This window comes from Citrus sinensis, chromosome 7, assembly GCF_022201045.2.
Source record: "Citrus sinensis cultivar Valencia sweet orange chromosome 7, DVS_A1.0, whole genome shotgun sequence".
In the NCBI taxonomy this organism is placed as follows: domain Eukaryota; kingdom Viridiplantae; phylum Streptophyta; class Magnoliopsida; order Sapindales; family Rutaceae; genus Citrus; species Citrus sinensis.
The window spans coordinates 29,176,248-29,203,712 of NC_068562.1; the positions used below are offsets into that span (position 1 = coordinate 29,176,248).

General features: G+C 34.1%; 5 protein-coding genes and 1 non-coding gene across 6 annotated transcripts; 3 read left to right on the forward strand and 3 right to left on the reverse strand.

Moving 5' to 3' along the window:
• Positions 1–1,573: 1,573 nt before the first annotated feature.
• On the forward strand, positions 1,574–2,917 carry LOC102627095 (hypothetical protein). Its single transcript, XM_006464191.4, has one exon. It carries the CDS (start codon positions 2,100–2,102, stop codon positions 2,709–2,711), a length of 612 nt encoding a protein of 203 aa, XP_006464254.1. The 5' UTR covers positions 1,574–2,099; the 3' UTR covers positions 2,712–2,917.
• Positions 2,918–6,574: 3,657 nt separating this feature from the next.
• LOC102618072 (uncharacterized) lies at positions 6,575–10,008 on the forward strand. The gene is made up of 5 exons (XM_006464165.4): positions 6,575–6,818; positions 6,909–6,982; positions 8,205–8,334; positions 8,433–8,747; positions 9,415–10,008. Exons 1-5 carry the CDS (start codon positions 6,705–6,707, stop codon positions 9,685–9,687), a joined length of 906 nt encoding a protein of 301 aa, XP_006464228.1. The 5' UTR covers positions 6,575–6,704; the 3' UTR covers positions 9,688–10,008.
• A 414-nt stretch (positions 10,009–10,422) lies between these two features.
• Positions 10,423–12,852, reverse strand: LOC102618359 (annexin D2). The gene is made up of 5 exons (XM_006464166.4): positions 12,697–12,852; positions 11,911–12,056; positions 11,579–11,797; positions 11,072–11,284; positions 10,423–10,915 (listed from the first exon to the last, which is right to left on the reverse strand). The coding sequence occupies exons 1-5, from the start codon at positions 12,770–12,772 to the stop codon at positions 10,619–10,621; spliced, it is 951 nt and encodes a 316-aa protein (XP_006464229.1). The 5' UTR covers positions 12,773–12,852; the 3' UTR covers positions 10,423–10,618.
• A 2,401-nt stretch (positions 12,853–15,253) lies between these two features.
• On the reverse strand, positions 15,254–15,326 carry TRNAR-ACG (transfer RNA arginine (anticodon ACG)). Its single transcript has one exon. It is a non-coding gene; the product is annotated as a tRNA-Arg (tRNA).
• A 109-nt stretch (positions 15,327–15,435) lies between these two features.
• Positions 15,436–19,601, forward strand: LOC102618643 (uncharacterized). The gene is made up of 8 exons (XM_006464167.4): positions 15,436–15,956; positions 16,416–16,939; positions 17,057–17,129; positions 18,093–18,170; positions 18,253–18,316; positions 18,676–18,763; positions 18,890–18,974; positions 19,170–19,601. The coding sequence occupies exons 1-8, from the start codon at positions 15,843–15,845 to the stop codon at positions 19,251–19,253; spliced, it is 1,110 nt and encodes a 369-aa protein (XP_006464230.1). The 5' UTR covers positions 15,436–15,842; the 3' UTR covers positions 19,254–19,601.
• Positions 19,602–20,103: 502 nt separating this feature from the next.
• On the reverse strand, positions 20,104–26,943 carry LOC102618937 (asparagine synthetase [glutamine-hydrolyzing] 2). Its single transcript, XM_006464168.4, has 15 exons — positions 26,777–26,943; positions 26,159–26,297; positions 25,973–26,068; positions 25,678–25,819; positions 25,452–25,547; positions 24,922–25,016; positions 24,406–24,567; positions 23,326–23,406; positions 23,008–23,229; positions 22,788–22,922; positions 22,287–22,367; positions 22,027–22,113; positions 21,795–21,902; positions 20,806–21,093; positions 20,104–20,415 (listed from the first exon to the last, which is right to left on the reverse strand). The coding sequence occupies exons 1-14, from the start codon at positions 26,854–26,856 to the stop codon at positions 20,902–20,904; spliced, it is 1,716 nt and encodes a 571-aa protein (XP_006464231.1). The 5' UTR covers positions 26,857–26,943; the 3' UTR covers positions 20,104–20,415; positions 20,806–20,901.
• Between the last annotated feature and the right edge of the window lie 522 nt (positions 26,944–27,465).

The following is a 27,465-nucleotide window of genomic DNA, read 5'->3' on the forward strand; positions in this document are numbered from 1 at the left end:
TGAAACGAGAGTGTGAAGTTACTAAAACTGTGAACCTAGCACTTGTGATAATACAATATGAAGATGTTAGTGTATATATGACTCATTACAGTTGTCAATTTTTATATACTAAAGGATCCAACAAGATTGAGTGGGGTACTGCACATGGATTTAGTTCTCCAGCAACTAGCTATGAAAGATTTTGTTTCATATTAAAAACCCTTAGATCCTTGATTTTAATAGGAAATATATCGATAAAGCACCATTCTTTTCCCAGGCTAACGTGTCAACCACAATCTTCTTTCTTTCCTTCAACTTTCTTGAACATATATAAAACCTATATAACAATCAAATCATGCATCTATGCCCATTATTGTATGTGTCAAAACAAAATCAAGTGGCAATCGATCAATTAGTGGCATCCCTTGAGTATCTCCAACGGATATCATTATCTCTTCTTTTCAGTAAGCCTATGAGTTGAAAAGTTTGAAAACCTCGCTGTTTTGAAATAGTAAACATGCATGATACTAAAAGATTTTGCTACAAGGTTTCATGGGTGGTGGGTATATTCACTCGTGGTTCGGCACTCAAAAGATTCTCTCTCAATTTGCATGTTTCTGCTTGCCAGTCCAAAAGCTAACTTACACATGGTTTTAAAATACATCATCAAATTATTTCATGGTTAAGGTTATATTCACATATTAGTTTTAGGAAATACTTCTCTAACGAGGACATTTTTTATTTTAATAAGATAAACATATCACTAATAGATAAAAAAAAAACAAAATTTTCAGTTTATTATTAGATAAAAAAATAGTCTTAAAAAAAACACGCGCGTGTGTGCGCGCGCGCACGTGTGCGTGCATGCATATGTGCGTGTTTAACGGGTCATACATAGCCTGACCTATACATACAAGAAAATAATTTTTAAAATGTGACAAATGTAACATAATTTTGTTTGATAAAAACAAGGCTAATATAATATAATTATTAACTGATCGAATAATTGATCATGTCATCAATAAATTGGCATGTTAAAATCTTTAAATTCTAAACCTCGACGTGATAAGTGAACAAATAACATAGAATCTATATGTTTAATAATTTAGTTACTTGTGGTGAGTTTAAACCCTCTAATTATTTTTGTTATTTTTATGTTGAGTTGAACTGTCATATAATTGATTGTCACCATTTGCCTTCGAATGATGCAAAATTATGTTAGTTAGGTTTAGGGTTGTTGGCCTCACTAAGAATCGTAAAGGATAAATTCCTTCTTCAATTATAATAAATAATTGAGTGAAGGTAGTATTTTTTTTTTTTACAAAATGTAAATAAAATAAATGTCCCTCAAATATTAGTGGGGTAAAAATTTAAGTAATACTTCATAAGAACGAATGTAAACTAATTTTAATAACCTGATTGTAAATATTAGTAGTATTTTTATATTATATAAATTATAATTTGATTGTAATAGTGTCAAAAGAAAGAGAGAAAAAAAGTTCCTTTAAAAAAGGTTCCTTTATAACATTATATTTTAAGGTAACTAAGACTGAAATAATACAAAGATAACTAGGATCATCATCTTGAGCATGCTAAAGGATATACACCACAGCCTAGAAAATGATATATTTATGGAACTTTCCAAGTGGATATCACATTTTCACATTGATTGGGCATAATACACCTTTTTTTACATGACAAGTGCATCTAATTCTATCTCAATCCTAAATAAGGTCAAATCAACTCTCCTCAACGCATTTAACCCCAAATCCTATTCAAAAGCCGCCAGCTTGCAAAGGGATAGATTAAGATCTCCATCCTTTCCAGATTCACAAGAGTTTACTTTTTTATTAAATAAAATCTTCTACATAATCTCACATGATTCACTTCATATTTCACGCCAATATCGAACTATATTATAGTATCATTCCTAAATCTTGATGGATTTTAAAACTTAAATGCTTCCCCACTTTACATATTTTTTAATGCAAAGTAACCCTCCCACTTTCCTATTTATATAACCCCATAACCCCAACACCCTTTTCACAAACAAGTTCAATTCATTGCTTTTCACTACTTTAATTTCTCTCTTTGTTAGTTTCATTCAAAAATCTTTCGCAATGGTTGCTGCTCCTCGAAATCTTTCATCACTTTCTTGTGAACTAAGAATCATCAAAGCTAAAAACACTGAGTACCTCAAATCCACAAGTGGTAGCCTCTTTGTTAGATACTATCTTTCGGCAGGAAACAACAAGAGAATTAAACTCAATAGCCAGGAGATCTCTTCAGATTCCAATCTCATTTGGAATGAGTCTTTTTCATTGGAGTGTCTAGGCACCGAAGATTCAATCAAAGAGCTTAAACAACAACGTGTTGTTTTTGAGTTGCGGTGGCGAAAATCATCAGCAAATTTTCTAGGGAAAAAAAGCAAGTCACAGCTTTTGGGCAGAGCTGAAGTACAATGGAACAAGGTTTTTGAATCACCAAACATGGAGATAGAGAATTGGGTGATGATGGTTCCAAAGATTAACAATAGGGTTTGTGAAGATGTTAAGCCTCCTTCATTGCAAGTAGCAATGAAGGTTGGAGCTCCAAAAATGGTGGAAATGGAGAAGAATATCAGAAACGATAGATTAAAGAAGTGGGATGAATGTGGATGTGCTAATGGTAAAGCTTGCAATTGTTCAGATTATGAAGTATTTGCTCTTATGGCTGCTTTGGAGGCTATGTAGGCTCAAACTCTGGGAACGTGGTTGGTAAAGTGTAAAGAGTAATAGGCTATATATATATATAGTTGGTCTTAGCACTAGTGATTTTGATTAATTTCTTTTTTCCCATCCTTGTGGGCTGCTTGTATCTGGTGAATATCATAATGTTGAATCGAATTATTTCCATTGTTTGGAATTGTTTAATGAAATTTTGAAGTAAGTTAAGATCAAATTTGGAAAAGAAATCGCCACTAGATTCTGCATCACAAATGCTTCTTCTTAAGTTATATCGTATTTCGGGGTGTTAAGATTCGGTAGGTCTTAGTCCTAGCTTTTAGATCACGAAACGCCATGAAAATCGTCTTAAGCTATTCATTTATTTAATGTAAATGAAACACATATTCTCGTTATTTTAATTATGGTCATAACAAAGCTTTTAACATTTTTTTTTCAAATATTGATGCTTTCATGTTTCAATAGCAAGTTTATGGCAAAACTCCAAGCGAATAACTTACTGTCCACGTAATGATAATTACTCAATACTGATCCATACTTAAATATCACATGAATTGTTTTTAATATTGATTACACATTAAATTACTGTAATACACATATATTTACAATTGTTATTACAATAAATTATTACATTGATATTTATAATAAAATATATAACTAACTGCTATTACAACAAATCATTACACTTATATTTTATAATTAGATATATAACTAAAATTTACATTATTACACAGATATTTACAACAGCTATTACAGCAGATCATTACACTGATATTTACAATAAAATATATAACTAGTACTTACATTATTACATTAAATTCTATGAAATAGATGCCCAGACAAATAACCCTCATAGACGAGAGATATATAACTAGTACTTACATTATTATATTAAATACTGATATTTACAATCAGATATATAACTAGTACTTACATTATTACATTAAATTTTATGAAATAAATGTCCAAACAAATAACCCTCCCAGACAAGATATATATAACTAGTACTTACATTATTACTCTATGAAATAAATGCCCAAATAAACAACCTTCACATATGAGAGATATATAACTAGTACTTACATTATTATATTAAATTCTATGAAATAGATGCCCAGACAAATAACCCTCACAGATGAGGGATATCTCTGCTCTATTCGCATTTCGAAAGGGAAAAAGACTTACAAATTAACTTTATACAATTATACTTAATTGAGGGAGGTTAAGTCCATAGGAATTCGAATTACTGTCCTCATAATCATGCTTAACTTGAAGAGTAGTGGTTCACCACTGGACTAAAGGCCGAGTGTCAAATATCGTATGAATTAATCAAACAAGATAAAGATTATTTGCTGAATTTGAGGTTTTGGAAGTTTATGCCGCGTGCGTATAAATGCATACAATCGATTCCTTTTAAAGAAAACAAAACAACTAATGACCACCAACAGGACTGTAAATTTTACTATAGGAAAAGTTAAAAGTAAATTAATCGAAATTATTTTAGTTGAGATTTTAGGTTTAGGATCAAGAACTATATATCCAGATTAATTTATTTCCATGTGTTAGCATTTAATAAGATTGAAGGAGGACATTTCAAAAGCATGAATTATAGTGGCTAGGCAATAAATTAAGTGACAACCAACAATCTTTTAATTTCCTTTTGGTTCCATTTGTCTGTGCATTCCTTGATTATTTATACACCGGACCATTTCATCAAATAGCAAAGTTAACCATCATCAGTGTTTAAAAGATTTATTGTTTATTAGAGTTTTCCCTTTTCAATTCATTCATAGAATTATCTGCCTTGACCAATTGACGCTGGTTTAATTTTTTTGTCGTATGAAACAGAAGAATTAACGGAGCTCTACATATTCAGAAGGATAATGATATTTAAGTAGAAAAATGTTATAAAAATATGATCAGAACGGATGAAATTAATTACCTTGCTAATTAAAAAATTAATAAAAGTGAAATTAAATTAAGGTCGGGCTTATTTTATTTCTATGAGTGTTCAGTCTCTTTAATGTTTTTAATATTTTTTTGGTTTAAAAAGCATTCATTAGTTGGGTAGTAAAATATCTTCTTAAAGATTTAGAACCCTTAAATCTGATCTATTCTAAATATCTAACTAGAGCAAAATTATCTAATATGTAGATTGAATTTTAATGTATTTCACTACTATTTCTTATTGAAATTATCAATAGATTGTAATACGATTTTTTTTTAAAGAAAATAAACATTTATCCATCTTATGGGACTTATTTTATACGTGCTAAATTATGTAGCACATAGGGTTATGATCTTACATACACAATATGATACTTGGATGCGAACCAACTTTTTTAATTTGTTTAATAGGTAATCAATTTAGCATATATGTGTGTATTTGTGGTTTTTCCAATAAAAATGAGAGTCCATTAGTTTCTGAACCCTCAAATGTGTGATTTGAATATCCTTTTCACTTAGCCGTTAGCATACATCTTCCATATCTAGCATAATCTTAAACAAGACTGATTCCAAATTAAGTTGGGGTTTTACCATTTGGTTTATGAGGTTTTACTATTAATCATTGGAGATGTTTAATTACTATTATCCATCCAAGAAAATCACGCACTAACTCACCAAGATAAAAGGTTTGTAATTTGTGATGTTATTGGAAAAATAGAAAATGGACACTAATGAGATTGAATTAAGCGATTGGCTTCAATTCTTTTTAATCAATTAATACTATATTCATTCTTGTAAGTTTCACTAAAATTGTCAAGAAGATCATCCAACTGAACTCAAACCTCTTATATTTACCACTTCAAGATACTAATTACACCAATTAAATTTCACCCTACTAAATTCAAATCTCTTACTACATTATCATGTCTATATAAATATTAGAGTGAGTTTAGGTTTACTTAGTTGAGATACTTAGTTTGTATTTCAACTGATGTGTTATTAATAGAATTCAAATCTCTTACTACATTATCATATCTATATAAAATATTAGAGTGATGCTAGGTTTACTCAGTTGAGATACTTAGTTTGTATTTCAACTGATGTGTTTTTAATAGAATTCAAATCTCTTACTACATTATCATATCTACATAAATATTAGAATAATGCTAGGTTTACTCAATTGAGATACTTAGTTTGTATTTCAACTAATATGTCGTCAATAGAATTTTAGAAATGACAAAATTTAATAATTAATTAAGTATCATTTGAGCCAATCAAATAGTAATATATATAAAATTTGGCACATTATTTGGGATTCAAACTAAGTATTCCAACTGAATATGCATATTATTACTATAATTATTCATATTAGTAAAGATTAAGGAATATCTACCTTCTAAGTATGTGCATGTATTCTACCTGACATTATTTTTTCAAAATAATTCTTCATTTTAATAATAAAAAATGGCTGAAACAAGTATTTGGTTGTTATTCTTTAGAACAAATTCACATTTTGCAAAACAAAAAATATGCGTTGATCTCACTTTTACAATATAAATGTTAAAATAATTTTAAAATATTAAAGGAACAAAAATTACACCCTTTTCAACATCGACAGGAGTTGAAGTAAAACAGAAATTTTTTTTTTTCTTGTGCCATTATTTTCTTAATAAATTGAGTTGCCATTGCATATAAACTTTAGCAGTAGATATTAATATAAAAAAATAAAAATAATAAAGAGAGCCCACCTATACTATATATAAATATATTATTAATTGCAATTGCCAAAAACAAAAATAAAGGGAAAAGAAAATGAAAGCGAGTACAAAAGGTAGTTAATACTCTCGAGCGTAAGTGATAATTATTAATTAAAAAAAACAAGGTTTGGTGGATCTTTTTTAGCGTCTCAAAAAATTTGAAAAAATAATCCGCAAAAAAATATCTTCAAAAAATAACAACTCTTTTTCTTCCATTTCTCAGAAGACCCGGGCGGAGCTCAGCAAGCAAAAACGAAAACTCTCTCAGTAGTTCACACTCTCTCTCAGCAGAACTCAAATGGCCACACCAGTAAGAAAGTCACACGTGTCCACCTCCGACCTCCTGACGTGGCCCGAAGCTCCTTCCTCCGATTCCTCGCACCCTCCCGTCTCCGCCCCTCGCTCTCACCAGGTACTTACTATTGTTATTGACATTACCGCGTCGTTCCTCCAATTTGAATGAAGTTTTGGTTTCTTGATTGATTGATGGATCTTATCTCAGCCGTCGGATGGAGTTAGCAAAGTGCTGTTCGGAGGTCAGATTACTGATGAAGAAGCTCAGTCTCTTAACAAGAAGTAAGTCAAGTCACGTGAAGATCTGTTTCTCAAAACGCTCCGGTTTGCGTACTGCTTTTGCGTAAAGCTTAGTTTTTCATTTGCATGTCACAATGGATGAATGTGGGAATCGGATCTAGTTGAATTTTTCATCTAATTTTGATTTATTTAGTTTCGCTTGCTGGAAGTCAATTATTGAAGATTAAGAAGATTAAGAAACTTGATTTCAAGCTAATTACAACAATATAATTTTTTTTTGGTAACTTTATTGTTATTATCTTTTTTTAAGGGAAGCCGCTGATTAAATAGATTTTAAAATGTAAATGATAAGAGATTTAGTTTAGTTTGAAATATTTTTGTTTTTTTAATTATTATTATTATTTAAAAAATTAAAATAAAAAAAGAGTTATTAGACCTGTTTTATTGTTTTTAATATTACATAGTATTGTTTGTTGCCTTTTAAGGTTTTATATATAATACTTAAGGGAGGGCTGATCTGATGCATGCCGTCGGGACGCGTGTCATGATCTCATTGGCAGGGCTGTATTGTGGCATGTATCATATATCATATCATAATTCATACTTAAGGTGTTTCTTATCTATTTTAACAGTGAGTGAGAGACTAAATGAACAAAAGGTAAGATATTATGTTGCATCCAATATCTCAATCAATGTGCTTTTGGCTAAGGGAGATGTGTTAAGCAATCACTTTTTTTTTTTTTGGGGGCAAAATATTTGTGATTTGGGTTATCTTAGTCTGTGATGATTGTCATACAATTTTTTACAAACTTGATTAAAGAAGCTTTTTGTTTTTCAACCTAATAACTTTGCTTCATTGTTGCATCTTGGTGTATTTCACCCATATGGTGAGCAACTTTTTTTTAACTGTCAGTGATTAACCAGACAACATCACGTGCCAGTGGTGTTCACCATAACATGGGGCAATATTGCCTACTATATCATTACTACAGATAAGAAACTCATCTATGCTTTGGGCCTGGAAAAGTTTGAAACTTTTAAATTAGTTTATAATGCTGCTTGAGTTTGTGGTTTAATTCAAGGTCTTGTCTCTATTGTCTTATTCACACAAGGTCTCGTCTCTGTTTTCTTATTCAAACATTGGGTTGCATAATTTAGTATTTGCATCATATAGGGTATATTCGCACTGTGATTTCTAGATGCTTGCGGCTGCGGTTATCACTTATCTAAGTTCTTCTAAAATAGTTCAATGTGATGAATTCAGGAAGCCTTGTTCGGGTTATAAACTAAAGGAGATAAATGGCAGTGGCATATTCGTAGCCAATGGTGAAAATGGTGCATCAGAATCTGATGCTGGCAATCGTAATAACAGAACATCCGTGCGCGTTTATCAGGTATTATTATATTCAGAGTTCAGTAGATGCATGCATAAACATCAGAAATTCATCATGATGCCAATGCAATTCTTAGCTTTTGGCGATTGAATTTTCAGCAAGCAATGAATGGAATCAGCCAGATTTCATTCAGTGCCGAAGAGACTGTTTCTCCAAAGAAGCCTACCTCTGTACCAGAGGTAGCAAAGCAGCGCGAGTTAAGTGGGTCACTGCAATCTGAGTCAGACTTGAAGACTAAAAAGCAGATATCAGATGCAAAGTTTAAGGAGATTAGTGGTCATGACATATTCAGCCCAGCTCCTGAAATTCAGCCTCGATCATTGGCTGCTGCACGCTCCTTGGAATCAAAAGAAAGTAAAGACATGGGGGAACCTGCTCCCAGGAATGTGCGCACATCGGTCAAGGTTTCCAATGTGAGTTATTTTTGTTATGCAAGGAATTTTTTGTTCTCTCTATATTCATTCCATTTGAATCTCTTCTTTTGTTTTTTAAAAAGGTTGCATTGTTTCTATTGAAGCAATAGTGAATCACATGTCAATTTGAAGGCTTTCTTACATGAAAATTGTCCGTAAATAAAAGCAATTCTGTGAGAATGATTTTCCTTCTTCATTGTTCATAAATCTTATGGAATGCCTGGAAATGATTATAGAATTTTGGACATTACACTTTTCATCAAGCCAAAGAGAACTTGGTTTTTCTTACTCTGTCATGAGTTCTTTTTTTTTAAAAAAAAAAATTTCATATCATTTCTATGGTATATAATTTCACTATCTATGTTCTTGCTGAGCTTTGCTTTCGCTACCGATGAAATTAAATGGGATTTTCCATCTCTCTTTTCTTCCCTTTTCTGTGCATTTAATAGTCTTTGTGCTGCTTTTGAGCACAGTAATTGAAAGAAGATGTTCTTCACTCCCATTGGATTTCTCTTTGCTACAGCTGGCTTATACCAGATGTTTTAGATTAATCATAGCTTGATGTAGTTTGCTTTGTGTACTGTACCAGATATATATTTTTCCATTTTGAGGTTGTTTGCTTTGGGTATTGTACTGAATATATATTTTCCATTTTTCATTTTTACAGCCTGCTGGTGGTCAGAGCAATATCCTGTTCGGTGAAGAACCTGTAGTCAAGACATCCAAGAAAATACATAATCAGAAGTTTGCAGAGCTGACAGGCAATGATATCTTTAAGGGAGATGTACCCCCAGGATCTGCCGAGAAGCCTCTAAGCAATGCTAAGCTGAGAGAAATGAGTGGCAGCAACATCTTTGCTGATGAAAAGGTAGAATCCCGAGACTATTTTGGTGGTGTCCGCAAGCCCCCTGGTGGTGAGAGCAGCATTTCATTGGTTTAACTCCCAAGCAAATTTGTTATGTTGCTTAATTATCAGTAATCGTGGGTTTCTATGTATTCCTCATATGGAGATGCCTGTGTTTTGAAGGGTAAACTGCCTGTAATGCTAGATTATGATCCAGCATAGTGCGGGCGTCTGAGTGGTGTATGTGGATTGTTGTGTTGCATGTATGTTAGGTCTTAACATTTAGATCAGAGCACTGGATGGTTGCTAATTGAGTTATTTAAATGATGTTGTCTTTCTGAGTATAGTTTCTTATGTTCTGTTCTAGACTTGTCCATCTTATTGAATAATTAAGACCCACCATTGTCATCTGCCCGATGATTTGGTTCATTTGAGCATGGAATGGAGATCTGGTTAATGTTCCTGTTTAGCTCATAGCTGTGAAATTGAAGAGGCAGAAGAGAAATTCATCAATCAATTTTTCTTCCCCCAACAACTGCTAAGAATTCTGAAAGTGCAATACGGATGGCCCAAAATGGCCATCATGATTCCTGGGAGTAAATTTTACCCATATTTTGGGGGCATACACATGGCCCAAAATGGGCATAGACGTGGCTGGAGTCCACAGTGCAGTTATTCAGGCGGCGGTCAGAAAAGTCGACATTAAAGTAGTACAAGGCATTTTAATAATTTATGTATACGTCCATTTTACGATGCCATATTCCTTTCGACTTTGCAAAATTTAGCTCACTTGAACATTTGAGAATACGAAACAAATAAATACACGGCAAGTTAGCTGCAGGAACACTTTTTAACACCTTATTCATAACAAACATCTCTTAAAATCTCTTAAAAAACAGGCAAGAGTGCATAAACATGGAACATGCTACACACAGGATGAGCATATAAAGTAAGTTTTAAACAAACAATAACCAAACCATAAACTGTTTTCATATGAAAGAAAACTCTACTGATACAAAAGCATTGCTCAAGCATCTCCATGTCCAATCAAAGCAAGAAGCATTCTCTCATAGTCTCCAGAAGTGTCGCCAGCAATTGCCTTTTCCAGAGTGACAGTGTTGCGTCTATGGTATTCCTCCTTGATACGTTGCATATCCACCTCAGCACGAGTGGTGACGACTCTAGTAAGACCCCATTCGTCTGTCCCCAACCCGTTGATGGCCAATCGGAGAACCTTCGCAAAGTGTTTCTCAGGGTATGTCAAGCACTTAATTGCCGCTCTCAGCAGTTTGAGGTATTCATCATTGGGATCAGCCTTCAAATCCTGCAAACAAATAGCCAGTTACCATCTGGAATTTAAATAAATTATTCTTCGGCATCTCTAGGCTACCAAATGAAGTTGAATCCATTCACAACATGAGATGGTTGTATTTTAACCTTGGGTGTTCCTAATTACAGCTGGTGAAAGTAATGTCAATACCTTGTTGATGGCATTTCCAAAAGCATCATTGTAGTGATTGAGGGTCGCATTTATCTGTGCCTTGCTCCTTGTAGTCAGAATCCTGATAAGCTCCTCATGAGCATAATCCTTGTCTGAAATCTTGTCACGGATAATCTTAGCCTCAGTTCTTGCCAACATCATGTTCACATCTCCTCCATCATATCGAAATGTGCTCACAAGAGGAACCAAAAGCTGCAAGGTATCTATGTTTAGTATACAATAATCTACCATTTCATGGATTGCATTTATTAGAAAAGAAACTAATTGTTCTATGTTTTGTGGTTGCTGCCGCTGGTTTCCTTCAAAAAGCATTTTATGCCGACTAATATAACTAGGGAACAGAGAAAACTTCAAACTTCTGTATTCAAATGTGCTTAAGATACCAATAGCTATGTAATTCAACAATTATCACCAGGGCAAAGAAAATTGAAATTTTGATTAGGGGAAAATCTAATTAACCAGTGACTTTGAGGCTGAAGGATGTACCTTGCGGAAGTCCCCAGATGTGTGATATGCAACATCTTCCTCTAGGGATTTCTTGTAACGAGCATGGTAGGCCTGCTTTGCAGCAAATAGGTCTCTTGAAGATCTAGTACAGGCAATTTCCATGAGAACCCAGTTGCTTGAAGTCAATCTCTTTGTCGCTTCATTTGCCAAATAAGCATCACGCTCAGCAGGAGTCAATGTCCATAGCAGTACAGATCTCTGCCCAGCGCAAGCCAACCGGAAACAATTGTTAGCAGAGAATGCAAACTAAGCTATTGGAGAACAACAATAAGATTTTTTTAACAGTCATTTTTGCTAAATCATAATGTTACCTCAAAGTCACTTGAAAGTTCTTTGTCCAGTGCTTTAAGAAGGTCTTCCCCATAAGTTTCGTTGTAGATTTCTCGAATCAACTTGCGCTGAGCTGCATTTCTGTGAGCCAAGACAGATATAATGAGGGCCTCATTCGTGCCCCATCCTGCAAACATACCATTAAAGAAAGCAATCAATTGCTTGACACACAAACAACACTTCGCAGGCAACCAGCATTTTTTGTGCTAAATAGTAGTTCTCAGTCTTCCAATAGAAAAAGCCATTACAACCAAGATACAAACAGAGACTCAAATCCTTATATCGAGGCAATAAGTTCATGTGATGACACTGAAAATTTTGATCTTTAATTGGTTAGTACAATCAAAATAACAAAGGGAGGGACCTACACCATCTATGAGATATATAGGTAATAGATCTTCATACTAACCGATCAAACACTACATAATCCCCAAATGATCACCCTGTAAAATTTTTATTAGCTCTTTCTTGATGACTCCAAAAGGGTCAAAAACAAGAACTTGATCAAGATCATTTTACAACACGTGAAATGGCAGTCGATCATCGTTCACATCGTCTAAGATTCACTCAAAAGTTCATCAACAACATCGGTTCAAGAACAAAAACACCAAAGACAAATGACACCGAACGTTGTAATAACAAACAGATCGGATGAAACGTTGTAATAACAAACAGATCGGATGAAACATAGATGATAAAAGTAATGACGTCAACCTAATGTAACATCGAATCCAACACAAAATATGAATGAAAAAAAAAAAAAAGACCTTGGAAGGCTTTGTGGAGTTGCTCAGCATCCTCAGCAGCAGAAGGGGTCTGGGTTGGCACTTTAAGGGTCGCCATTGTCGATTTGTTTCAGCGTTTTTGTAAAATAGAAAATGACGAGGCAGTGAAGATACAGGTGACTGTGGCGAGCTCATTTATAGGCATGTGTCAATTTTCACCTGACGTAAATAGCATCCAGGTCCCTTATTTGTGAGATAATCATAACTCATGATATAATTTGTAATCATTTTAGAAAAAGTCCCTACATGTACATGGTACCTACAACGTTTCGTTAAAAATATAAACAATTTGAAATTTTTGGTATTTTCTGGTAATAAAAATACCGAATATGTTGTTTGGCTGAAAAAAATAATTTTTGTTTATAAAAAATACAACATTGTAAATGCATAATCAAAAAGTGATATGCATATATTTAGATGTACTTTTATTTATATATGCTTTAAGAGTAATGATATAGTTATAATTTTTTGTACAAACTGATGTAGCATAATAAAATCGGTTAAATTAAATATCTCTTGACTCACATGATTTATTTTTATTATTTTATATTTCATTCAATCAATGAATTGATGACACATCAGTTCGTACAAAATAAATTTATACAAGAGTTTGTGGTTGTATCATCACTCATGATTTAATAAATACATGCCGTCATAAAATTCTATAAATAAAAGTATATTTAGATATACTTTTATTTATATATGATTTAACAAATACATCACCGTAGTAAAATTAAAAAATGTATAACAAACAAATGAATAAGGGTACATTTGTTTAAGTTATACATGTATTTGTCAACAATTATAAATTTTTAAAGCATAGGGAATTGTAGGTAATTACCATTAATTTAATTAATTAATCCTTTTAATTAAATTAATAAGATTATAATAAGATGGGGGTCACGTTGAAAAGATTGATGTTACTAAGGCAAGGCTACGTGGGAAGGCAAGACATTCTTAAAATGGAACCTCCTTTTTAAGTTTTATATGACGAAGATAATGCCACGTGGTGATTAATGCAAACAGCAGGTCAACAACTCCTGCAAATTTTCTTTTTTGCCCCTTTTTGTCTTAAAGTTTTGACAAAGACCTCGTTTCACACACTTTACACACTTGACACGTGAATCACATGGCTAATAAAATAAGAACCATAGCAAATAATTTTGTAACAGATAATGATAGTGATTCTGATAATTATCGATGAGAGAAAAACAAAAATCAATTAAAAAATTTTATCGGATAACTTGCCCGTTGCGACCGTCTTGTCCATAATAAAAATTTTAAATTCTGTAATTTTACAATTTAAAAACAATGTGCTGGCCTGCTGGGGGAAGAACATCTGAAGACTGTATTTATAGTTTTTAAAATATTTCAATAATTAATATCTCATTTATTTGACCATAAACATCTTTTAATGGTCTCAGAATTAAATATTTTTGGTGGTTATGAAATTAATCATATTATTTATTATTTAATCTTTTTTTTTCCTTACAAACGTTTGGTTTTTATGATTAGATTGAATGGATGATTTAATGGTGAAATCTATTTTCCGTTTTGTCAATAATCAATAATAATAATAATCAATAATAATAATAATAAAAGTCAGCAGTTTAATTATCGCTCATTATCAATCAATATCATGACAGTTTAATTCGCCTTAACTCATAAATTGACAAACATGTTTGTTTTTTTTTTTTTTCTGTAAGAGATAAGATTGATAAATATTTGTAGCAAATGATTCTACCAAACATATTTAGGAAAATTTCGAAAATAGCCCAACATTTAATCTAATTTAACAAATTCAAATAAACATACTCATAATTTTCTATTTTTTTATAGTCAAAACGGACCGAAAAATCCAACCTCCCTCTTCATACATATTTATCCATTAACACATGCAATGCACATTTTTTTCATTCCATTTTTCGTTTCATCATCTTCATCAAACTTTCTAAAGACAAAAAAAATTAAAAGAGCTTTTTGGTTCATGATTTGGTGTATAATAGTTTATTCATGTGTTAATTAAAGATAAAGAAACATCAACAGAGTTTGATATTCTTATACCACTTAGTTGATACCTTGACAAACTCGAGGATTCTAATAAAATAATTGTTGATGATAACAAAAAAAAAGCAGACACAATCAAAGTTAAAGCCTTTGATGTATAAGAAATTTCTTCTACTAGCTTAGCTCATTTCAGAATCAAAATGAAGGGATATCGGATTTATAAATAATATGGGCCATCACGGGCCTAACTAACAATTAACAAAGTTGAAGGTTCATGCAGATTCCATAAATAAGAAAGTAGTCATTTTCCATTCTAGCTGGAGCCTAGAGTGTAAAGCAGAAGCATGACAAGCCTCATTCTTCAAATGAAAGGGCAAAATGAATGCCAAATGTCAATAAATCATTGGCCATTATCATTTGCCAGAAAACGACTAACTTCGTTAAAGGATCTGAAAATAAGAAGCCCTGACCATTAGAAAACGAACAGGCCCAATCCAAAATTCATGGATTAAAAGCAAAAATCGGAAAGACTCGACTCCACTGGGGATCGAACCCAGAATCTCTGGTTCCGTAGACCAGCGCCTTATCCATTGGGCCATGGAGTCCTTTAATGTTGAAGGATGCATGTTTTTTTTTAATATGCTGTGATCGAGTTGAGTCTGTCTGAGTCAACCTAGACCGAGTCTCAGCTCGGCCCCCATTCTTAACCTTTCGTTTGGTGTTGGTTGCGTAGGCATGTACAAACCCAATTGCCCCAAAAACAAACCGAAAATATTGTTAACGTCTTCTTCAAATCAGTTTCAGTTGGTAGCGGCGAGATCAGAGTAAGTTTGAAGTAATATCAAATGCCCTTTTTGCCTTCTCTCTCTCTGCCCACCTAAAATGATTGCTAGAATAGAAGAAAGCTGCCGGTATCATCAATCCATTCATGGCTGTCAGCTTCAGCAAGCATGAGCCGAAAAAGGGAAAGAGAACCCCATTAGTGGCAGCGCAAATGGAATTTTAGAATCTAGAATCATCATCTCACATTACTGCAACTCATTATCCCAGGATCAAGGAAGAATAAAAATACCTTTTTATCATCAAGTAAATAAATAGAAGCCAGCCAGCCATACAGACAAATGGGAAAGCAAAAGTCTTTGAGGAGCAAAGCTGTGCACTTTGTATCCGATCTCACCACTGTATTGCTCAACCCTATCTCTGATAAGCCCTCCAAGCCGCCTCCCCCACCTCATGTAAGTCTCTTTACATATCTCTTTTCTTTATTCCAAACAATTTGTAAGTTTTGATCTTTTTTTTCCTTTTGGGTTTATTATAATTTGATGGAACTTCGAAAAGATTTTATTGGGAAAGTTGGCAGCTTTTGATGATTGGTTGACATTTCTGTACAATATGATCATGGGTTGTTTGCTAATTTGGTGGTGCTGTTTTAATTGCTTATGGGATTTATTTATTTATTTATTTGTTTATTTCTAAGAGCTGTTAGAAATTTGCAAGTGCACATTTTTTAGAATCGGGATTTGGTTTTTGAGGGTTCATGACACACTGTTTCGATTCTAAGATGAAAAGTTTCAATTTGTGTGTTGCATTTGGTTTCAATGTTTTCTGAATGATTATCGAATCCTATTATGTTAAGTTAAGCTCTCTACTAAGCTGTTCTCGTTGCGATGATATGCGATTTTGGTTTTTCTTAGGAAGAGGAGAGTGAATCGAAGAGAGGCCAGCTGGGGTCAATTACTGAAGAGGATACAGGGGATATAGTTGATGGACCCGACACGTCTTCCTTTTCTGCATTCCTCTACTCTCTGTTATCATCTTCAGAATCTGGACATAATTCAAATTCAGATGAGCAAATCGGTTCTCAAGAAGAAACTGGTGATGCACCATCTAACTCCGCAATGAAAGAGAATGGTAGAAAGAAAAGCTTATTTTCTAGGGGCAAAGGTTCTCTTAAAGCTCTTTACCATGCTGCCAGACTCAGTGGCTATCGAAACCAGGATGGCAAAGTTAATTCTGACACGAATACTGATGATGAGAATGATCCTGAATTTGATGGACTAGAGATGAGGCACATGCAGAACGTGAAAGAACCTGCGGCTTCAGTAGAACTTCCAGAAATTTCGGAACCTTCATTGCTTCTGACTGAGAAAACAAGAAGCTCTCTTTATGCTTCGCTTCCTGGACTTGTTCAAGGGAGGAAATGGATTTTACTCTACAGGTGGAGAAACACGTGTTTTTATTTGTAGACTTGAAATTTTGGGCCTTTAAGTAAGTTATTGTCTGGCTGCTATTAAGTATTATTAATAGAAATCCTTGCTTCACGTCTTTTTTGCAGTACATGGAGGCATGGTATATCACTTTCAACATTGTATAGAAGAAGCATGCTTTGGCCAGGACTGAGTTTGCTGGTAATAGTTAATTAAATTTTATTGGAGAAGATTTATTTGCATGCATTTTTCATTTTGTACCTCAAAACCAAATGTTTATGTCTATGTACATTTACTACTTTGAGGAATTCTTCATGTGTTGCAAAAAGTGTCTGCATCTGAGACTGACCAAAACCCCCTCCCCTTTGTTTGCCTGCGGAGGTGTCCCTTATTACATTTGTGAATTGGAATAATCTGTTTATAATTCAAAAGAGTTCTACTATTAATATCTCTTTATGTACATGGGAGTTTTTTTCCAAAGTCATACTTGATGACTAACTTTCATATCCTATATCTTTGTCCTCTATTGAATCATGAGTATCATAACGTACAATGTGCAACTTGCGGGACACCATAGACTGCTTTTCTACTTCCGCTAGAATGTAGAAATTGATTAAGCAAGTTACTTTAATTGGGAAATATATTTATTAAAAAGAGTTTTTTTATACTTAATTAAGTACAATGAGCTCTACTACATTGTTCTACAATTAACTCTACCTTATTGTTTATGGTTAAGTTAGTAAATAGCTTGTAGCTGACAGCGATGAGAATATCATATCCATGCTGAGTGTTATTTTATTGCATGTTTAAACCATGTGATGAGAGGCCTTGTATTTAAGTGGCTATGTGTCACCACTCTCAACTATCAACTCATGGTCCTGAGTTAAAGTGTTGGGAATTGTGGGGTTTAATTCTTGTACCGTTTAACCTTGAAATATTTAAAATAAAATGAACAATGTGCATTTATTTTCTGTCTTCAATTTTTATCTATGCAAGGTAAATCATTAGAAGTAATTTGATTAATGAGTACTGACCATGTAAAACTCTAGGAGTGTACCAGGGTTGGATTTTTGGCATTTAAGTGAATGTTGAGCTTTGTATACGTGCTTGCACACAGTTTGGGACGCTACTACTCCACTTATTATGGTGTTAATATTCTTCCAGGTTGTTGGAGACCGCAAAGGTGCAGTATTTGGTGGATTAGTTGAGGCACCCCTAAAACCAACTAACAAGAAATACCAGGTGGGGCCCATTCATAGTTTGATAGGGTTGATTCAGTGAGTATTTACTTTTATGCGTGGACTTAACATTTGACTTTGAACAGGGAACAAATAGTACATTTGTTTTCACAAATACATCCGGCCAGCCAGTTATATTCCGTCCCACAGGTATTTCAGTCTCTAAAATAATATGACTTGATTGCTTTACCTACAGAAAATTGGTATTTCTTTCCATGATAAAAGAGCAACTGATTTGGGTTCCGTACTATCACGATTGTGTCCACTATTCTTATGCAAGAATGTGTTACTCGAGTACAGTAAACATATGAGCTTTTTACCTAGATGTTGTTTCAGGAATAACGAAGATGGAAAATCAGTAGCAAGTAGGTTAGCTTATGATAGTATATCATGTACAAATTACATAATCTGTTAACAATTAAACATGACATGTTTAAACAATAATTGGAAGAAAGATCTTTTTCTTCCAAAGTAAATACATGGGGAACTAACTAAAGCATTTTGAGCAGGTGCAAATCGCTATTTCACTTTGTGCTCCACTGACTTTCTAGCAGTTGGTGGGGGTGGGCACTTTGCATTGTATTTGGATGGTGATCTGTGAGTTTCCTATTTCATTTTCTTTGCAACTTAGTTTTATGATTTGTGCATGATATTGAATAAAATATTTCCATTTCCAAACTCAAAATATTATGTTGTTTCTAATCAGTTCAATATTTGTTTAAGATTGAATGGATCAAGCTCAGTCTCAGAAACATATGGAAACCCTTGTCTTGCATACTCTGAAGATTTTGAAGTAAAGGAAGTTGAGGTATGCAGAAAGCTTCTACCAATATTATTATATTACCACCTATAGTTGGTTTTCTCTCACGCTTTCTATGATACCAACACATAACACACTAAGATAACATATGAACATTTGATGCTGTCATTTATGTGCGGAAACTTGGATGCATTTATATGGATTTTAGTCCCAAGATCTCATAGAGTTCCTCATATATTGCAGTTGTGGGGTTTTGTATATGGTTCAAAGTACGACGACATCCTTGCTTTAAGCAGAACAGAGATGCCTGGGATTTGCAGGTGGTGAATGTCATTCTCAAGCATGAGAAATTCCCATAAATGCAGTCATGGGTCTTTCTTTAATGCAGTTGTAACATGCCATTTTCTGACCTAGTTAACGACGTAAAATCCCCAAGTTTCTGTTGCACATGTGACTCACTTGTACATACAGGTCAATTTCTGTACATAGGAAAAGCACCTACGCAGTTTCGCATGCCAGTTTTCACTTTTTGAGTACATATTGAATGATGTGGATAAGGATTGAAAAATCAACTGGAGCTAGTTTGTGATCTTGTATTGTACAATGCGAAGGAAAATGCCGGTTCTCACTTTTGAGTACATATTGAATGTTGATGGATTAGCATTTTAAAAATAACCGGAGCTAGTTTGTGATCTTGTATTGTACATTGCTAATGGCTTAGTTTGCAAGTGAATTGATAATATAATTGCAGTTGCAAGGCATTAGGCATCCAACCGACCAAAAAGCAATATGGTAAAAAGATATTTTTATTATCGAATCGCATTGTATTTCATTTAGTAACTAGCATTATGGTTACGTGAATTTAAAGAATATCATGTTCTTTTTCCTTTTTATTTATTATTATTATTTCTAATGGAGCCCTTCAGTCAACTGCATGACATGAGGCAACTACTAACGTCAAATGACAACCGAAAAAGTTAATGACGGACTATAATACAAACACACTTGATAGTTCATGTACCTTGCGCCTTATGATTTACTACGTACACACTACTATAAACTTTGGGATATTCATATTGGCATCGGAAAACATAGAAGTGTAACGAAAATTTATAAATTTTCCAACTGAGTTGGGAAGCCAGCCCATTCCATTAAGATAGTGACTTATCATAATCAATTCAAAAACAGAAAACAACCAGATTTTATAAGAACCAAAATAAAGGATAAATCGAAGAAGAAAAGGTATGAATTCATCCAACAAGTGCAACTCATTACCGTTCATAGATAAACAGGAGAAGGAAACCTAGTGAAAACAGGAGAAGAGAACCTAGTGAAAACATGGGAGCGTACACAACTGAAGAGACAATGTCTACAAAAACACCAACAATAAGACAAAAGCATTGGAGACGGATATATAACAATAGCTCTTTAACCCTGGTGATGATGTAATTCTGCAGAAGTTTATCGCTACGACTCTATGCCACATGATCTGTCATATCAGAAACATAAGTCACTGAACTACATAATGTAATTGCATTGTAAGAGTTAAATATTATTACCAGCTAAAGATTTCAGAACTAAGAGTTCCTCAACATGCTACTAAAGCCAAATCGATCAAAGAGCTCTACTAAGTTATCAAATTCTATTAATTAAATTTAACACACAGAAAACTGGACCAATGTTTCCATCCACGTGAGAAATTTGTCTTTGTTGAACCTTTTCCTATCCACACAAGCCTTTCACATTAATGGTATTTCAACAAGCATGCATATGTCTTGGGGATTGCACAAGTCGTAATCAACCAGAAGCTCTAATTGATAACAGTAAACTCATGAAGATATATCGAACTGTAGATTAAAAGCCAACAAATTTTGAGTACCTTGAAAGTAAGTGATTAACCCTTGCTACCATGCCACAGATGAAAGCTTGAAGTCAATCAAACAACCGCTGCTGTTTTCTCTAGACACTCTTGGAGTTACTGCAGAGGGCCATTTACTGGATTTGCAGGCTTAGTGTCCACAGCTTCCTCGTATGCAGCTGCATGCACACCAAGGGCAGCACGACCAGATGGGTCAGGATTTTTAGACCATGCTGCATCCCATTCCACTGCCTTTGCCGTACTGCATGCTACACTTGGACCTCCAGGAACTGTTGCCCTTGCAGCATTCTACCCAAAAATAGCAAATTAATTGAAGTTGAAAGAAAATTCAAAAGACCCAACGGCCAGGAAAAAAAAGTGGCCAGAATTTTCAGACAAAATAGGGCTCTTTTGAATATCAGAAAACTAGTAAACAGAACGTATGCCAGAAATGCTAGCCATGTGATGCAATGGTAAGAATCTAAGACTGGTTAATTTAGTTTCGAAATATTTTATCTACAAGGACATAAGATAAAACTTAAGTCAGATTTAGTTACTCATTTGAGGGCAGACAAGGTTAATTTCTTTTCAGCCTCTATATTTTCTTGGTATACAGTGATTAGTGACTCATTAAACATTTATTATTAATAGATTGAAAAAATAAGAAAATCCTGCAATATTTTTCTCTTAACTCTTCTTAGTTTATATTCTTCTCTTTCTTCTTTTATCTTTTATTCACTTTGATATCTGTTTCCTCTCTCTCTCTCTCTACCTTTTTCTTTTCCCCACATCAATTGATATCAACCTAGCTTCGATCCTACCAAATAATCTTCTTGTTCTATGAGCGTTTCTCTTTCTCGTCCTACACCACCATGATAGATTCATAATAGCTCAAACTGAAGGGAAGGGAAAAGCAAAATAAAGTGATAGAATCATCTGCCTCAATTAAAAATTTAAAACAAAAGAAAAAAGAAGAAAAAGATTGACAAGGAAAAGGCACAAAATTACACCTTTGGAAAGAATTTCTCGAAGATAGTTCTGTAGTAGTATGCCTCTTTTGTCGTAGGAGTATTTTCAGGGTAAACAAAGCTAGAATTGGCCAACATTGCATCTGTAACCTGGCAAGGACAATCCAAACAAGAACTGTTCAATGCAGGGAATATTGATCTCAACCTCTATGATTTTTGTGCTCTGCAACAAGACAGAGTCGAGAAAAGAGCAATTCTTTTAAAAAATCAAGACCTGTTTGTTTGCATGATCCCTTAAGCCATCAATCCAGCTGTACCCAACTCCATCACTGAACTGTTCCTTCTGCCTGTATAATATGTGCTTTACCAGGAAAACAAAAGCAGAAGGAAGAACAAATTCAAAAAAGTTCAAATACTCAAAATATCCTGACAAAAACTCTCACATGGACTGAAAACAATTGTCACATGCAAAAAAACTAAATGCAGTTGACTAACTCTACTTTAAAACATGTTCATAATCAAGAAGTGGGAAACCTTTGGCAAGTATGGCTGCTTATCATCATCAAATGCATTCCGTAAGATCCATTTCTCAATCCTTCCAAGATCAGGCCGGACCTACAATCAGAAGACAAGTAACTCTTGCTATCATAAACAATTTGTTGACAAATCATCAAAAAAGGACCAAATATTGGAATAACTCATGCTTATGTGTAAAAGGATACAGTGTGAGATAAAGACCAGATACACAATGCATCTAGTGACACCGCAAGCCAACAAGAAGGTAAAACCAGAAAACTGAGTGCAAAAGGAGAACCAAGTTTACATGAAGTATTCTAGAAAATAAATGTTGCTCATGCAGTTGCATCCACGTTTTTCTTTTTAGGGAAAAATGAACTGAACTCTCTTCCTATATCTGTTCAGCGGTAAGCCAATACCTCAAATAAGATATTAACTCATATTATATAATATACTGAGATGTTATACAGCCAAAGGCCAAAGAATAAAGTGTAACACAATGTAAGAGAATTCCCACACCATTTTCCATTCAGGATCTATACTCATTGCAGTGTTGATAAACTCTTTATCCAAAAAGGGTACACGAGCTTCAACACCCCATGCAGAAGTTGACTTATTTGCTCTCAAGCAATCATAGAGATGAAGGGCTTTTATCTGTTGAATTGTCAAAGCAGCCATCAGAACATTGAAAATAACAGGAGAATGCCAAATAGTATAACAATAAATTTACATGGAATACCTTTCGACATGTTTCTTGGTGAAATTCCTCCTTGTTGGGTGCCTTGTGGAAATACAGGTAGCCTCCAAAGATTTCATCCGAACCTTCCCCAGATATAACCATTTTGACTCCTAAAGATTTGATTTTTCGAGACATAAGAAACATTGGAGTGCTAGCTCTAATAGTGGTCACATCATATGTTTCTATATGGTAAATGACTTCCTCAAGAGCATCTATTCCTTCCTGAAATGAAAATTAAAAGTAAGCCTTGATCTTAAAGTACTGACGTATAAAGTAGATTCTACTTTCCTGTTTTTTGGCATAAAAACGTAAGATCACCTGGACAGTGAAGTGAAACTCATGGTGACGAGTTCCAAGATAATCTGCTACCTCTCTAGCGGCTTTTAAATCTGGGGATCCCTGAATAACAAAATGTGAATTGAAGCAAACGGACCAGATAAGAACTAGAAGAGTAAAACTTATAGTTCAAGTCAAGACCAGGAAACACTGTAGCAACTCTGATAGACAATGATATTTATGAGTGTAGGATACTAGTTTAGGCATCAAGGTTCATGTCAAAACTTGGTTCTTTTTGTAGATTCCCATGTAAAATGTTAAGACATCAATACACACAGCAATCTATTGACAGGGTTAACTAGTAGATGTCTACAAAATTATTTATATATTCTTGATGCCAGCTTTTATGTTGATATTTAATGCCATTAGCCATTAGTATATGTAACATCAAATAAGTTTTAACTCTGAGGTTGGAAACCCTAAGAGTAAAATCATATCTATTTTATAACCCAGTACTCTGCTAGAATTTTCACTATTGAGTAATTAGCCAAAATGGTAGAAGTTTGGCATCTCCCTGTTAAGCACTAGGAAACCACAGTTTCCATGATAATTCCAAGTTTCACATGAGGACCAATTTGACTATACAATTTCTTATTCCCAGGTCAGAAGTCACAATACCACCACCACACAATTCATAACTGAAATTTGTAACTAATTTTACCTATCAAAGCTAACACCAGCTTGATAAAGCCAAGCAGTATATTCTCCTTGTTGAAAAGGAGCATTCAGGGAATCAATCAATTTTCACTCTGTAGTAGTAAAAATAGTTCTAAGCACTTTGCTTAGCACACAGAAACTGCAAATGCTTGAATGTTCAGTTTGAAAGTAATTAATTGCGTAGAAGAAATCAAAGTATTTGCAACAAACCAAAGCCAGCAAACATAGTGTATACTTTATTGGAAGAAATGGAAGAATAAACTATAGCTTCACTGAATTAGTCAGATAACTATGCCAACGGCAAAGGCATATTGATGCAGTCGTATTGTCCTGGCACAAGAATGATCAAACTAATAGAAGGAAAGAGCAAACATTACAACATCACATGAAAGCAAGAATTCAGACCTCCAAACCGATGCAAAAGGAGTGCAATTGTGATCCCCACTGGCAAGCAGCTTCTGAGTCGGCTAAATAGCGGGATGCCACAGCAGCAACAAGTGATGAGTCCAGTCCTCCAGACAAAAGCACACCAAATGGTACATCCGTCATAAGTCTCTTAACCACAGCCTGCAAGGAATTAATATAAAAATAAGAAGCAGTTATCATCTGAACAAGAGATACTAAATCTTAATAACGATTTAAGTGTTTCACTTCAGGTTTTTCAATGTATAAAATCAGCCACAAAAGCTAGTCATTATAGTCGATAAATCTCCTCAACATGCTTTTTCTTTCCAACTCTCTATCCATTTTGTTTGACCCATTGAGATTATATCCACATCCCCTTCTCTATTTACTTTCCTGTCCCACTTTCCTCCTAGCCCTTCTCTCACCAAATGGATTCAAAATGTCAATGATAATATACGAAATGCAGAGGGCGGAAAAAAGAATTTAGACAAGCATTTAGGATAGTCTGGAGCATACCTTTTCAAAGGCCTTACGTAAAACCAAGGGATCATACGGATTTGAAGGTATTTGCTCCGAGTACCATGGTGGGTTATACCATCTTCTTACTCCTCCTGCAAGCATTTCAAACAAAAGCATGTACAGAAGGGGTTGCTTGTATCATCATAAAAACTACAAGAAAACTAATGTAGAGAATTAATTAAGACAGCATTAAGGATTATAAAAAGAACATTAAACAATACCAAAAAATGAAACCTTTCATGTTCTCCTTTTCGTTAGATATTTCTGTGCATCTCACATTCAATTTACCATGTAACAATTTTACAAGTTAAAAATTACTGTGAGTTTTCAATCTTGCGCAATTCCCATAAGACACAGTAACTACCGTAATATTACTTAGGTAATATGAGACCAACAGTATTTCTCCTCACAAAAAACTCAATATAAATTTAACAGTTATGACCATGATATAAGAAGACTCAAAAATCAGTCCATGAAAGAAAAGAGTCTTAAAAATTCTCAAGATTCCCAGCTAAAGATTTGCAAACCTTGTTTGCTAGAATAAATATGCCCTGGAGGGAAAGAAATGAATCGCTCACAATCATCACTCAAAGCTTTCATTTCTGAAGCAAACCATATTGATCCTGCAGTACAATAAGCAATTAATAAATCTAAAGGGAAAATGCAAGATAGGTCTCTCGAATTGTCTTCCTGTACAACTATAGAGTGTGATCAACAGATATAAAAAAGAAAAAAAGAAAAAAAGTTAATTACCATCAAGACCCCAGCCCATATATAGTGGCGTAACACCGACAGCATCCCGAGCTGCAATGAAGCTTTTGTCCCGGGTGTCGAGGAGAACAAAAGAGAACATGCCATCCAACATGTCAACAAATTCTTCTCCATGTTCTTCATACTGGCAAAATAAGTAGTTAAATTTGAATACATTAGAAGTAAATTCAACATCCAAACGACGGCTGAAGATAAATACAAATAAATGGACCTAGAGATCTATGTAAGAAATAAAGAAAACAGAGACAAGGACTCACACACAGTTTCATAAACTTACAAGGTGGGCAATCACTTCACAGTCACTCCCAGTTCGGAACTGATGATTCTTTAGTTGTTCCCTAAGTTGCTTGTGGTTATAAATCTCCCCATTCACCTGAAAAAAAAGACTCAATTATCCTCAAACTATTTGGAAAGCTCAAGAACTGAAATTTTCATATCCAAACAGAAAGCATAAATTGGTTACCGTGACAACAACTGTCTTGTCTTCGTTGTAAAGTGGCTGATCCCCAGAAGTAGGGTCTACAATAGCCAATCGCTGGTGTGCTAGATAACAATCCCCATGATAGTGCAGGCCACTCCAATCAGGACCTCTGTGCCGCAACCTACACATTCAAACCAGTAAAATCGTGATCACAGCAATTGAAACAACAATGTTTTATCACTACAAAATTCAACACCAATTTGATCATGAAATAACCAAAGAAGATCAAACAGGCCAGACAATAAACTTTTTCTTCTTTTTTTTTTTTCTTAAAAAACTTTTGAATGGATGTGTTTAGGAAACAGTATTCGAATACAATCCTAAAAATTGTTTTGCAAAAATGAAAATTAATAAAATGAACCAATGAACACAACTGCATATTACCTCACAGCTGTAAAACAGTGCAATCAAAAAACAATCAGGATCAAACATTTGTGAACCTTCACTTTCGTCAGAAAACTGAAAAATTACAGAGAACCACCTCTAATTCAACGAAATGACAAAATATCACCACCCTCAGCTCATCAATTGAGCTTGTACTAGCAGAGCCATTGGAGCAGAAACTGGATGGGAAATGAGAGAAACAAGGAAGGAAAATACCTTCTGGAGAGCTCGATGATACGGGAGCGTTTTGCTTGAGAGTTGTCAATGCAGCCGAACACGGCGAGAATCCCACACATGGCGGCGGGAAAGCGCGAAAAATGAGAAATGAGAGTGGAGGCTGGGATCACCAGGATTGGCTTTTTCAATATTTATAGTGGCACCTTTAATATGGGCCGTTGATTCTAATCAGACACTTTTTTCAAAAAAGATTCCGCCCTTGTTTACTTTTTTCAAGATTCTTTTTCTGTATGGCTGCCACGGACGCTTGGATATTTGTTTCCAGGCCTTTTCCCATATAATTATATTAAACAATTAAGGAGGCAAATAAACAATTTATAAATATTTTTATATTACAAAAATGGACTCGCCTACGTTGCAACGGTTGCAACGTATCAGGATTTTGGTCTTTTTGTGACTTCAGCTCGTCACCGTCCGATTTAATGGAAAACCAGCGTCTATGGTAAGGATGTGTCTATTTGGTAATTAACGTTATGGTCCCTACTTTTTTTACAATTCAAAAACATTAAAGAGTTACAACTTTTAATGCACAAGTCCGAATTGTCTCGAAATTATAAATAATTAGACAATTAAAATTAGGAGAAATTTCATTAACATTTTCATTGTTAAAAATAAAAAATGAATAAAAATAAATAAATTTAATTTTTGAATAAAATTAAAATTTAAAA

What these genes read in the sequence shown, in the direction of transcription:
- LOC102627095 (XM_006464191.4), top strand. Translation starts at nt 2,100, where the DNA reads ATGGTTGCTGCTCCTCGAAATCTTTCATCACTTTCTTGTGAACTAAGA.
- LOC102618072 (XM_006464165.4), top strand. Translation starts at nt 6,705, where the DNA reads ATGGCCACACCAGTAAGAAAGTCACACGTGTCCACCTCCGACCTCCTG. An exon ending in GCTCAGTCTCTTAACAAGAA is followed by an intron (nt 6,983 to 8,204) that starts GTAAGTCAAGTC and finishes TGATGAATTCAG; the next exon opens with GAAGCCTTGTTCGGGTTATA. An exon ending in CATCGGTCAAGGTTTCCAAT is followed by an intron (nt 8,748 to 9,414) that starts GTGAGTTATTTT and finishes TCATTTTTACAG; the next exon opens with CCTGCTGGTGGTCAGAGCAA.
- LOC102618359 (XM_006464166.4), bottom strand. Translation starts at nt 12,772, where the DNA reads ATGGCGACCCTTAAAGTGCCAACCCAGACCCCTTCTGCTGCTGAGGAT. An exon ending in AACTTTCAAGTGACTTTGAG is followed by an intron (nt 11,798 to 11,910) that starts GTAACATTATGA and finishes TGCGCTGGGCAG; the next exon opens with AGATCTGTACTGCTATGGAC. An exon ending in CATCTGGGGACTTCCGCAAG is followed by an intron (nt 11,285 to 11,578) that starts GTACATCCTTCA and finishes GATACCTTGCAG; the next exon opens with CTTTTGGTTCCTCTTGTGAG.
- LOC102618643 (XM_006464167.4), top strand. Translation starts at nt 15,843, where the DNA reads ATGGGAAAGCAAAAGTCTTTGAGGAGCAAAGCTGTGCACTTTGTATCC. An exon ending in TTGTATTTGGATGGTGATCT is followed by an intron (nt 18,764 to 18,889) that starts GTGAGTTTCCTA and finishes TATTTGTTTAAG; the next exon opens with ATTGAATGGATCAAGCTCAG. An exon ending in TTGAAGTAAAGGAAGTTGAG is followed by an intron (nt 18,975 to 19,169) that starts GTATGCAGAAAG and finishes CATATATTGCAG; the next exon opens with TTGTGGGGTTTTGTATATGG.
- LOC102618937 (XM_006464168.4), bottom strand. Translation starts at nt 26,856, where the DNA reads ATGTGTGGGATTCTCGCCGTGTTCGGCTGCATTGACAACTCTCAAGCA. An exon ending in TATGGGCTGGGGTCTTGATG is followed by an intron (nt 25,548 to 25,677) that starts GTAATTAACTTT and finishes ATTGTACTGCAG; the next exon opens with GATCAATATGGTTTGCTTCA. An exon ending in TAGATCCTGAATGGAAAATG is followed by an intron (nt 22,368 to 22,787) that starts GTGTGGGAATTC and finishes TTCTGATTGTAG; the next exon opens with GTCCGGCCTGATCTTGGAAG.